Source organism: Oncorhynchus mykiss, chromosome 5 (assembly GCF_013265735.2).
Source record: "Oncorhynchus mykiss isolate Arlee chromosome 5, USDA_OmykA_1.1, whole genome shotgun sequence".
NCBI classification, from domain to species: domain Eukaryota; kingdom Metazoa; phylum Chordata; class Actinopteri; order Salmoniformes; family Salmonidae; genus Oncorhynchus; species Oncorhynchus mykiss.
The window spans coordinates 23860368-23873391 of record NC_048569.1 but is presented as its reverse complement, the minus strand read 5'-3'; the positions used below and the strand labels follow the sequence as shown (position 1 = coordinate 23873391).

Genomic DNA, 13024 nt, shown 5'->3' with positions numbered 1-13024 from the left:
TTGGTAGGCCTACAAGAGGCTTCCTCTGGGAGTAGCCTAGGCTAGCCTTTTTCTTTCCCCTGTATGTCTTCCATTCAGTTCGGTGGTAAGCAAGTGCCAGAAGCCAGAAACTACAAACATATTATATACATCCCTGCGGTATACATATAATGGAAAACATCTAGTTTGTTACAAGTATCATTGAATACCTGCAAATGCAGTAGACCTATTTCACACAAGTTTGCATAAAGCAGACTAATCGATGGATTTTCCATCAGCAAAAATACTTTTTTTGACAAAAGTAAACTGCCAAGTGTATGCAGACCCTGTAATTTGCAGACCCTGTGAGCTATCAACAACAATTGCTTGTTTTTCAATTTCAGGCATTTTACTGTATGTTTTTAAGGAGAGTGGCAAACTGACAGGCCTGCTTGTAGGGCCTACTACTAAATAATACGAAAACAGACATGCAATAGCAGAGGTGTAGTCTCGAAGACAGCAAGCACCAATTCATCATGGATAACTTTCGAAAGAACCTTTCTAAATATCACATTTGGTCTAATACAGGAAGACAACATTTAAATGCAATAAAACATATGTTTGTTCATAGTCACAAAATGATAGAAGACAAGACATAAATATAACAGTCATTTATTTACATTAACACACCAAGGCACATGCAAAGGTTATTCACTACTACAAACTGCTAGCCTAACACAAGTGGAGGAAATAAGTAGTTGTTTAATGAAATGGTAGAACATGGTACTAAAACTACACAGAAATTAGTGTGGTCATTAAATATATCAGAAATTGTGTGTGATCTTTCCAAAAAGCATAATCATCACTCAGGAGGGACACCTGTATGTTACCTGATTCTCACAATATGATGATTTGGAAATTCACAAATCCTCCAGATGGTCAGTGTATAACACAGACAGTCTTGAGATACAGCAGTTGAAGAGTTCAGGTAGTAAACCATACCCAAAGTGAGCCATAGTATCACGGTTACCTAATAAGTTAACTTTGGATAGTGGTTGAACAGTGGTTGAGTAAAAACAAAATGGATTGCAACATGACAATCGTCATCACTCTAGTGTTCCAATGAGTCAGTGAGCTAGGAGTCAAGGAATGGAGGGAGTAGAAAAAAGTGATCGATAAAAGCATGTCAAATGTAAACGCATGCAACAATTTCCATGATCCATTTGAAGGATTGCAGCCTAATCCTGTTCTCCCTTTGTGAAACACTTGAGCAGCTGGTGTTGCGTGAGTATGGTGAAATGGATTAGAAGGCCTTAGATACAGTGGTATGTCCAGTTACAGTACCATACTGGTATTTGTTTGCATATCAAGGTCATTTTCAGTAAAAAAGTAAAGCATTGCTCCAGATGCCCCTTTGGTCAATTCTCCATCATGCACACACACACACAGTCGCACACACACTCCAGTTTCTTTTGGGGTTTAATTAAGAAAATGTTCCGGTTCAAAAAGAAGTGCAGTCTCTGAAAGGAAAGGGACACCATTTAAAACCACCGTTCCAACCAGCCTGAACCGGTTTCATTCATAATCAAATTTAAACTAAAAATGGCTCCCATCTGTTTGCACTGGTCCCCATCTGTTTTCCTTTATTTTAAACTGGTCCCCATCTGTTTTCCTTTATTTTAAACTGGTCCCCATCTGTTTTCCTTTATTTTAAACTGGTCCCTACTAGTTTTAACTGGTCTCCTACTGGTTCCCAGTGGTCTCCTCAGACAGATAGGCCATGCTGGTTTAGCCGTAGCCATCGTTCCACTCCATGACCTTGTCGTACTCGTGGATCTTCTGTTTAATGTGGGCCAGTTTGTTCTTCAGGTATTCACAGCGCTCCCTCTTCTCCTGGAACGTAGGATCCTAACAGCAAGAGAGAAGAGAAGTTTCAGATTTCTTGAATTTTCAAACTAACCAAACCTATCAGTTATCCTGCAATGCTCTGGCAAATCGAAATCCAGTTTAAAGAGTTACTGGCATATGCATCATTGCATGGCAGAAACGTCTTATGGCCTAAGCATAATGCATATGAATTAGCTCTGTGTCAAATGTCAAAAAGACAATGTAAGGCCAATAACATGCCACATGTAGTGTGGATAATTGTGATATTAAACAGCATTGTGAGTTAGTAGAGTGTGCCAGGGAAATGAAGCTTAGCATTGATAATTGTGATATTAAACAGCATTGTGAGTTAGTAGAGTGTGCCAGGGAAAAGAAGCTTAGCATGGATAATTGTGATATTAAACAGCATTGTGAGTTAGTAGAGTGTGCCAGGGAAATTAAGCTTAGCATGGATAATTGTGATATTAAACAGCATTGTGAGTTAGTAGAGTGTGCCAGGGAAAATAAGCTTAGCATGGATAATTGTGATATTAAACAGCATTGTGAGTTAGTAGAGTGTGCCAGGGAAAAGAAGCTTAGCATGGATAATTGTGATATTAAACAGCATTGTGAGTTAGTAGAGTGTGCCAGGGAAAAGAAGCTTAGCATGGATAATTGTGATATTAAACAGCATTGTGAGTTAGTAGAGTGTGCCAGGGAAAAGAAGCTTAGTACTACTTTTTTTATACAAGTTCAGCTTGTGTGTTTTCCCTGACCCCACTCCTTTTAAATAAAGAAGGATAGAGACCATCAGCACTGTGCTGAATATGAAGTGATGCCGTTTCCTCTACCTCTAGGTTTCGAGAAAACACAATGAGCCCATTCATGTGAGAAGGTTTGCAAGGAAATTCAATACTTCCTCATGCCGGAACAGAAGCACACACGTTATGTTCTTCTATCCTCGAGGGACCTAAAATACATTTCCTTAAAAAATGTCAAAAGATTTTCCCTAACCCTAAACCAAGCCTAACCCTAATTGTAACCCGAAACCCTGAATTTAAAATAACCAATGTCCCCACAAAGGAGAATTTTCCTTGTTTTACTTGTGGGAACTTGGTGATTTTAAGGACCCACAAGGATAGAAGAACACACACTTCCTCTCTCTGCCCACTCATGCTCGATTCATCTTTCCCACAGTGGCAGTATAGATTAACAACCACTGGCACACAGGTGACTTACTACACCCTGTCTGCTAATGGTGCTTTATTTACAAGGATAGGCTAGGTCTTTTAATCTGAATATAGGGCCAATTGGAGTTGGCAACTGTTACAATATGGGCAGCTGAATGATTGAGAGAAAGGCAGGGGACAAACTCACATTTTTCTTCCTCTGGTACTCCTGAAGGATTTTGTTTACGCGGTCATACTCCTGGTGAAAAAATAGATAATGCAAGATTGTAATGAGTTCAAAAATCAGGAAACTTCAGGAATCGAAAGTACAGTTTGATGGCTTTGAGAGGAAGTGGAGGGTGGAGGAGAAGTACAGGGGAGAGGAAATAGAGGGGGAGGATTCAAGGAAGTTTGAGGACGGAGGGGTGGGGGGGGGGGCAGAGCACCACAATGAGAGCAGAACGAACAACTATTTAGTGTTGATATTCTCAATATGGCTTCCTCTCATTGTCTCCATCGGCACTGATCTGAAAACATGCTAGGTGAAAGCAATATGGCTGACGTTTATAATGCTATTTCCTGTCACCTATCCAGTTCTTTTAATATCAGTGTTAATTACAGCAGACAAAGAGAGAGGAAGACTCTTAGACCAGATAGATGCAATCAACAAGAAAAGAACAAAAATAATAAACAGGAAGTGAATGTGTGGTTGCGTAACAGCAGGACATGGCCAATCACCATCTGACTGTTGGGGTGCTGGGGTAGGGCACGCATCATGGCGTCCAGCTCGTCAAACTTCCTGGTGGTGGCCTGCACGTCGGCGTGGAGCTCCTTGTACTCAGAGTACTGGTCATTGAACACAGCCCGGTACTGGTCCCGCTCATCGACCGTACGGATGGTTGGGTACTTACTGCAGGGGGGAAGAGAGTGGGCAGCGGAGGAACAGAGGATTCATTATTACAACACGAGAGGCAGAAAGCAAAGGGGGCTTCCTCCATGGCAGACAGTGTAACTTTACTTCCAACAACAGGTCTAGAAAGAACACAGGGTAGCCTACTTACTACAGTGAAACAGAGATCAGTCACACTTTACATAAATTAAATGTATTACTGCAAGGTATTAATGTATTTACTTTACAAAATGTATATTTATTAAGGTATACAGTTATTGTTGTCAATGTAAATACACAGTTACTACACCCTTTACTAATTAAAACACAATTTTCCTGTCTTATTACTATTCAATGTAACCTAATATGTACATACCATGCAGAACTGGGTGACTGAGTACTAAAATAGTTGCAAGGCATTAGGGCAACTCAATATAAAGTGTTAAACTTAAACAGGCTTAATGATTATAGGAGGGATAAGAACAAACAGGGTCATTGTTATGGGAGTGATAAAAACAACAAAGGATATTTACATCAGGAAGGCCGAAAATTCAACATTGTGCTCACTACGAGTGGCGAAAATGTGTAGAATTAAAAACAGCAAAGAAGCTATTTTTCTCCTGAACGCTTAGGATTTGCCTCTAAAGAAGTTAGGATTTGCCTCTAAAGAAGTTAGGATTTGCCCCCAAAATGTCCAGAGAAAAAAATTACAATTCCTGTCTAGGCTGCTAAGGCAGAGCTTGAATTTGCATATGGCTCATGGTTTTTGTTTATCAGCCCACATGACATTCTACTTACAATCCCGCCAGAGGACTCAGTAATCATTGCACATTCTACCTTTGTGCTAGATTGACTGTCCTTTCTTTTTTTTTTACACCCGCTTAACATTACAGGGCAGATATTTGTCCTAATAATTTAACATCCTGAGCATAATTCCATGCACCAATGCAATCTCTGTGCATTCCCTGAAAGCTTTCAAATAAACTAAATTCAGATTTGAACATGGTTGAATTCTATCAATAAAACCCCTGTATCAACTACTCTCCCACTGCCCTGTGTGTGAAGGTGCCACTCACGCTATATAGTCAGGCATGATGACTGGTTTGGGGATGTGACCAGAAGGGATAGCTCCCTGTAGAACCTTCGGTGGCCCTGCCTTGGGTACCGCAGCCTGGATGGGAACCACAGTAGAACTCTGAATTGGCTCTGGAACCGGCATCTGGGAGAAAGAAGAACAAAGACAGAACCATAGAAATATAGACCATGGATGTAACTGGAGTATGTGTAATACTAAGGAGCTGATCAACACCATAGATTTCTTTGTTGGCATTAAGCCATAAATAAAAACATTAAGCTCAGCAGTAAATGCTTACCAAAGACCGCGCCGCAGGGGAATCTGTCGTATGCATCTGCGTAATAAGAAAACAGAAGTTGTATAAGTCTAAAATGACACTTCTGCAAAAAAAAAAGAGCTTATATTTATGTAATATAAGACTGCATATACACTGAGTGTACAAATTATTATGAACACATTCCTAATATTGAGTTGCACCCCCCCCTTTTGCGTTCCACAGAGATGCTGGGCCAGGTTGACTCCAATGCTTCCCACAGTTGTGTCCTTTGGCTGGATGTCCTTGGGTGGTGGACTATTCTTGATGTACATGGGAAACTGTTGAGCATGAAAAACCCAGCAGCGTTGCAGTTCTTGATACAACCAGTGCGCCTGGCAGCTACTACCATACCCTGTTCAAAGGCACTTAAATATTTTGTCTTGCCCATTCACCCTCTGAATGACACACATACACAATCCATGTCTCCATTGTCTCAAAAGCTTAAAAATCCTGCCCTCATCTACACTGACTAAAGTGGATTTAGCAAGTCACGTCAATAAGGGATTATAGCTTTCACCTGGATTCACCTAGTCAGTTTGTCGTGGAAAGATCAGGCATTCTTAATATTTTGCACACTCAATGTATACAGCATACAGAAAGACAAAGTCACACTTGATTTGGAAAGTATATCTGTAGATGCTGTACAGATGGTCAAATTATCTGTGTATAAGCAAGGTTACGGTTAGTTCTAAAATAAGGGGTCAGGTTAGTCCTCGAATAAGGGTTAAGGTTAGTTCTAGAATAAGGGTTAAGGTTAGTAGATAGTAACATTTAAACTGAGTCTGTAGAGCATCTACAGATGGACTATCCAAATAAAATGTTGCTCCAATGTTTTCATAACTAGAACAGATTTTCTTCCTCACATGAGAACTGAATGAAAGCGATAGAACAAGTGGTACCTGAGCCGCCTAGCAATTAACATAGAACATAGCAAGCTACCATGGCAACCCCCATCCACTAATGAACAATGCTCTCTCAATGGACCATCACGCAGTGTGAACGCGCACATGCACTCATTCACACCCCTCTCACCCTTTCTCATTAGTGGTGGTTCAGACAGTTTTATTTTCATTGCCAAGCTTGCATCAACTGTGAATCAGACACCAATGAATGCAAATAATACCTGCAACTTAGACATCCTCACAGAAATGTAACTTTCTTCTCAGTCCTAACTTTTAACCTCGTGCCTCAGGCACACACCCACAATCTCACCTCCAGGCCATACTTTTCCCGGTACATGCGTGCCTGCTCGTGCCGCCACAACTTCAGACACACAATGGCCCCGATCAGGTAGATCACCATGGTGACGAACAGAAAGATGATGGCGGCTGTCTGTCCGGCCTCGGTGCGGCAAAAAGCCCCGTTGATGCCATTGTTGAAGATGGGAAGGGAGCAGAGACCGCCCCGCGTGGTGTCCCTGACGTAGACTACAGCTAATAATGATAGTAGTATGGTCATTTAGTAAATACATTTTATCCAACGAGTCAACACAGTTACTGTATATTATTATAAAATGTATGGCCCCTGCTGTAGTCAACCACAACACTGGTGTTACAAGTATCATGCTATAACCAGCTAAGCAGTTGGAAGAACCACAAATAATAGTAACCATCATAGTTTACATTGACATAGCATTGCATTCTCTCTCTAAAGTGTGTAGTTCACTTCCCACCCACCTGCAGCCATGTAGAGCACGGCCATGGCCAGGTTTATAGTAAACTCTGTCAGGGGCCACCAGGAGGAATCCAGTAGGATGGTGCGGTAGTACATAGTCATCCCTATCACCAACAATATCACAGTCACGATCCAGGCCAGCCCCGCCACAACTAACACAAACGGAGTCTGAGGACCCGAGTAGTAGGACCCTCCGGTGCCCGCTCCGTACATCCCCCCTCCGTAGCCTCCGTATGCACTTCCAGGCGAGGAGTAGCCAAACATGTTGAACCACTCGTTGTCCTTGTGCACGTACGCGCACACGCAGGCGAACACCGCTGCACCCAGCAGCAGCTCCACGCATCCCAGAATCCTCAGCAGGCCCGCCCAGGACTTCATGTAGCCGTAGCGCTCGTGGTACTCTTCCACCCGCTCGCTGTAGGTGAGCGCCGTGTGGAGTGTGCGTCCCGAAATTGACTCTTGGTGGTCACCCACTCCCAGGAGCTCCTTGCGGGAGTTGTAGCTGCTTCCCCCCGACCCCCCATAGGGGTCCCGGTAGGATCTGGGCAGGGAGGGCGAGTGTGGGGGCGAGCAGCGCACCCCGCCACTGGTGCTGTTGTTGTTGTTAGAAGAGGAGGAGGAGGCAGGCATGGGGCAGGGCTTGCTGCTGCGGAGACTGGTCCCTCTGAAGAAGCTCTTCCACGAGTCAGGGATGAAACGGTGGACCGGTTTGATGTCGAGGGCAGGGTCTAGTTCGAGGTGTGGATCTGGGTCAGGGTCTGGGTTGTCCTCACTGACGCTGGGGTCATACTCGGGCCCCACAGGGGGCTGGTCGGGCAGGGGAGGGGGCGGAAGGGGATCAGAGCTCAGGGCTAGTTCGGTGCTCCGCTGGTACCTCAGGGGTTGAAGGTCAAAGGGGTCGTTTCGGCGTAGGGAGCCTGGCGGGACCTGGTCGTAATGGGGTTCATGACGGACACGCTCAGTGCGGCCGCAGGGACCTCCTCCAGAGGTCATGGGGAAAGAGATGAGCCCTGCACACACGAGTACACACACACAAAAGTTATAGTCCCCTTTTCAAAACAGCTAAATATCGAAACTTTTTATATTTCACAAAAGTATTAAAAATATTTTAGGATGAATGGCATGATGATGAAATAAGTACAGCAAGAAGAGATTACAAGAGCACAATAAATGAGGAAAGCAGAAGCAGGAAATGTGTCAAAACAATCAGAAATCCCAGATCGCAAACTTAAAAAACAGGCACACCACTGATAACGTCAACCAAACATGCACAATGTAATGGTATACCAAACCATAGATACCAGCCCAAAACTATATGCTGACCCAAGCACCATAGAAGATTAACCCTAAACCATAGGTCATCAAGAATGGTAGAGAACTGGAGTAGCTGCACTTAGGGTGTTTTCACACTTGGTCCCTTTCAGCTTTTTTTTTTTTACGGTTTGCTTAATTTTTTAAGCAGTGTGAACACGCCAAAGAAACTCAGACCCCTCAAAAGATCCCCTGAAGCGAACCGAACTGAGACCATCAAGAGGTGATCGGAGTCCGGTTCACTTGAATTCCGTAGTCAGGTTCCCATTTTTAGGACAATGTGAACACCACACTCCCCAGGTTCGTGTGTCATTATTCCCGCACCACACACTAGACTACTGCAACACCTTTTCCCCTGCCCTAAACCCTCACATAGGTGCCACAAAAGAGAGAATATGATGATGTTCAGGTTCCCCCCCCAAAAAGATGGTTTGTCCTGCTCTATGTAAAAAATCCAGAGTGCATGTTGGAGAAATATCTTGGTTCCTTTCTAAACATAGCAATGCCAATGCAAAGAGGACAAAATAGTTGAAGTGAACTGAGTTATTTAGCACTTTAAAGAGGACTGCGATCAGTTATTTTAAAGACGACAATATGTGAAAACACCCTAAAAGTACAAATGAAAGAGTGCAAGTTGAGTCAGGAACACATTTTTGTGCCACAACTAAATAAGGAAGTGGGCATATAGGCTAGCCTACATTGGACTATTGAGTACTAGAGTAATTTCCCTTACAAAAAAAGATTGCAGTCAGAGTGCAGTATAACTGCATTTTTTTTATACACTTCTGCTACTCACTGTTTATTATCTATGCATAGTCCCTTTACAAAGTACCTCAACTAACCTGTACCCCTGCACATTGACTCGGTACCGGTACACCCTGTATATAGCCTTGTTATTGTTATGTCATTTTATTCTGTTACTTTTGGATTTTAAACTTTACATTATTATGTTGGTTAGGGGCTTGTATGTAAGCATTGACCAATAACATTAGATTTGAGTTAGAGTGCAGTACAAATGCTGCAAATACTGTGTCCAAAATACCACAGTCGACTGCAGTTACTACACTTTTACTGCAGTTTCAAAACCGCTATCTTTTTTTGTAAGGGTTGGATAGTCAGCAGTGTGTTGCTTTAATTACTAGCAGTAGTGACACAAAAATATATTATTGATGATCATTAGCCAGCATGCCATCTTCAATTGGAGAGGATAAATTATGTTATTAGATTATGATAAATGAACATACTGTGTTGGAATACCTCTTTCACACGCAGTCACTCAGCACGACTTACATTGGCTTGCAGGTCAGAATGCAAACCTTGTCTGGACATACAGATCATACATACATCCAGGAATCACCTGCAGACACAAAGATTAGTATTTGGGTTTATACACACATTAAATGGGTACACATTCTACAATGTAATTGACTAAAAATGCAAGTCTCCAAAATCATATACAGTGGGGCAAAAAAGTATTTAGTCAGCCACCAATTGTGCAAGTTCTCCCACTTAAAAATATGAGAGAGGCCTGTAATTTTCATCATAGGTACACGTCAACTATGACAGACAAAAATAGAAGAAATAAAAACCCAGAAAATCACATTGTAGGATTTTTAATTAATTAATTTGCAAATTATGGTGGAACATAAGTATTTGGTCAATAACAAAAGTTTCTCAATACTTTGTTATATACCCTTTGTTGGCAATGACAGAGGACAAATGTTTTCTGTAAGTCTTCACAAGGTTTTCACACACTGTTGCTGGTATTTTGGCCCATTCCTCCATGCAGATCTCCTCTAGAGCAGTGATGTTTTGGGGCTGTTGCTGGGCAACACGGACTTTCAACTCCTTCCAAAGATTTGGCTAGGCCACTCCAGGACCTTGAAACGCTTCTTACGAAGCCACTCCTTCATTGCCCGGGCGGTGTGTTTGGGATCATTGTCATGTTGAAAGACCCAGCCATGTTTCATCCTTAATGCCTTTGCTGATGGAAGGAGTTTTTCACTCAAAATCTCACGATACATGGCCCCATTCATTCTTTCCTTTACACGGATCAGTCGTCCTGGTCCCTTTGCAGAAAAACAGCCCCAAAGCATGATGTTTCCACCCCCATGTTTCACAATATAGTATGGTGTTCTTTGGATGCAACTCAGCATTCTTTGTCCTCCAAACACGACGAGTTGAGTTTTTACCAAAAAGTTATATTTTGGTTTCATCTGACCATATTACATTCTCCCAATCTTCTTCTGGATCATCCAAATGCTCTCTAGCAAACTTCAGACGGGCCTGGACATGTACTGGCTTAAGCAGGGGGACACATCTGGCACTGCAGGATTTGAGTCCCTGGCGGCGTTGTGTGTTACTGATGGTAGGCTTTGTTACTTTGGTCCCAGCTCTCTGCAGGTCATTCACTAGGTCCCCCCGTGTGGTTCTGGGATTTTTGCTCACCGTTCTTGTGATCATTTTGACCCCACGGGGTGAGATCTTGCATGGAGCCCCAGATCGAGGGAGATTATCAGTGGTCTTGTATGTCTTCCATTTCCTAATAATTGCTCCCACAGTTGATTTCTTCAAACCAAGCTATTTACATATTGCAGATTCAGTCTTCCCAGCCTGGTGCAGGTCTACAATTTTGTTTCTGGTGTCCTTTGACAGCTCTTTGGTCTTGGCCATAGGTGGAGTTTGGAGCGTGACTGTTTCAGGTTGCGGACAGGTGTCTTTTATACTGATAACAAGTTCAAACAGGTGCCATTAATACAGGTAACGAGTGGAGGACAGAGGAGCCTCTTAAAGAAGAAGTTACAGGTCTGTGAGAGCCAGAAATATTGCTTGTTTGTAGGTGACCAAATACCAAATTTCCCACCATAATTAGCAAATTAATTAATTAAAAATCCTACAATGTGATTTTCTGGATTTTTTTTTTCTCATTTTGTCTGTCATAGTTGAAGTGTACCTATGATGAAAATTACAGGCCTCATCTTTTTAAGTGGGAGAACTTGCACAATTGGTGGCTGACTAAATACTTTTTTGTCCCACTGTAGGTGGTAAAAGAAAAGAGTAGCCCGGGGCTAAAGCACTATATCATTATAGCCTACTGATAAAACAAATAAAACAATGCATTTTAATTGTTCAAAATGCATTTTGAATTGCCCTGCAATTTGTGAAAGCAAACCATTCAAATTATCTATAATACTATTAACAAAAACATAAGGGTATTTCACAGGTGAAGTAAAACAACCATTGAAAGACAGGAATAATTAGGCCTACCATACGAATCTTTATATTATTGCTTATTACACTATCACTTGACTTGAAACAAAATATAACTTAATACAGTAACGTTATATTGTATCCAGCACCCCTGACTCGGTTGTTTCAAAGGGCACGTTCGCTGTAATGGCAGTTCAGCCTACCTTTTCACTGTCTGTGAATGTTGGATTTAGTTTGTCGCATTTAATAATAAAAGACAGGTGCATAACCTACTTGGACGTAATAGTGGATTGTGCATTTGGTAAGGCTATCGGAAATAAGCTATTCGAATGCAGTCGTTGCGACGAATTAGAAACTTGGCTCCCTTCTCCGGCAACACTGGAGTGAAAAGTAGCTTCTGAATATGTTATGGTAAAGCTATAGACTTCGGTCTACGTGGTCATTTACAAAAATTGTGATTATTAGAGTGCTTTGTTGAAATAGTTTGGGCTTACCTTTGCCCCTGCTAAATTAGCTTGTTATCTCCAGTAGTTTTTCTCCCAGTTTTTTCCCTTAAAGCTCAGAGGTTGTTTTCCACAAGATAGAGCAGACTTTAACCACGTGACAAGCCCATCCCTGGGAGTGACGTCAGTCGAAAAAGTACGCTCTACCTGTAGCTTCTCGCCGATTTAGCTCTCCCGGCACACCGCATGACCCATTTATTTGTCCTAAAGTGCACTGTCCTCCCAATGGCCAGGTCAGATCAGGAAAATCGAGCGCACCTGCAATTAGACTAGAGGGCTGTGTGGAAATAAGATCACAACAGGGAAGTGATACTGATGACTAATTTATGACTGGGTATCGAAAGTGTAGGCACAGCCTAGAGGTGGTCTATCACTGTTTATCTCTCTTTTTTCTTTCCTTTAATTCTCAGTCTCTTTCTCTCTCTCTCTCTGCAGGGATGTTGTGATTCCCTACGGTCAAATAAACTGACAAAGGACACATTATAATGAATACAGCAGAGTACAACACAACCCAGTAGAAGATCTGTTACTGATTAAACATAATCCCTGATGCGATAGTCTGGGTATCCGATTGTTTCTAAACTCAACAGTAAAACATCACATTGTTGTCTTGCCTTATGTTTAGCAAGTTTGGAAAGACAACAGCAAATTGGCTAAAGCAGAAAAAGACCGGCACCCAGACCAATGTTGTTATGTGACACTCATAAGGACCAGGTTGCAGCAGCGATAGACGTGTCAGGCCGTTAAACAGCAACAGGTTGTCTGAAGGGGCCTGTCTGCCTCACAAACACACACACACACACACACACACACACTGTTCACTGTACCCTGCAATCACACCTGCAACCCTGTGCACGTGACTATCAAACACTGAAAAAAAACGTCACCTCACTGATGTTAAAGGACCCCCTGACAGTGGTCACAGGGATCACGACAAAGATGCTGTGAAAATACTGTATCACTTACCGATTTAATTGCTATCATCCAGACATCAAATACATTAAATCAAGCGCACCTGCAGGTATTCATTGCAGATGGAGTAGCAGAGATTTG

The 13024-nt window shown here is 42.3% G+C and overlaps 1 protein-coding gene across 4 annotated transcripts; it reads right to left on the bottom strand.

Moving 5' to 3' along the window:
* Window positions 1-614: 614 nt before the first annotated feature.
* Window positions 615-12241, bottom strand: marveld2a (MARVEL domain containing 2a). Of its 4 annotated transcripts, none has more exons than XM_036977099.1 (9): window positions 11963-12241; window positions 9516-9615; window positions 6950-7957; window positions 6486-6706; window positions 5256-5291; window positions 4959-5098; window positions 3732-3903; window positions 3202-3252; window positions 615-1866 (listed from the first exon to the last, which is right to left on the bottom strand). In XM_036977099.1, exons 3-9 carry the CDS (start codon window positions 7938-7940, stop codon window positions 1747-1749), a joined length of 1731 nt encoding a protein of 576 aa, XP_036832994.1. In that variant the 5' UTR covers window positions 7941-7957; window positions 9516-9615; window positions 11963-12241; the 3' UTR covers window positions 615-1746. The 4 variants fall into 4 exon arrangements, with proteins under 4 accessions (XP_036832994.1, XP_036832991.1, XP_036832992.1 ...); XM_036977096.1 differs by having other exon boundaries at window positions 4959-5101; window positions 11963-12240; XM_036977097.1 differs by having other exon boundaries at window positions 4959-5101; window positions 9503-9615; window positions 11963-12232.
* Window positions 12242-13024: the final 783 nt, after the last annotated feature.

Excerpts from the sequence above, each read along its gene's own strand:
- marveld2a (XM_036977096.1), bottom strand. The coding sequence starts at position 7,940 with ATGACCTCTGGAGGAGGTCCCTGCGGCCGCACTGAGCGTGTCCGTCAT. Across the intron at positions 3,904-4,958 it reads ATCATGCCTGACTATATAGC|TAAGTACCCAACCATCCGTA; the intron begins GTGAGTGGCACC and ends TCCCCCCTGCAG. Across the intron at positions 3,253-3,731 it reads AGCACCCCAACAGTCAGATG|GAGTATGACCGCGTAAACAA; the intron begins GTGATTGGCCAT and ends TTTTTTCACCAG.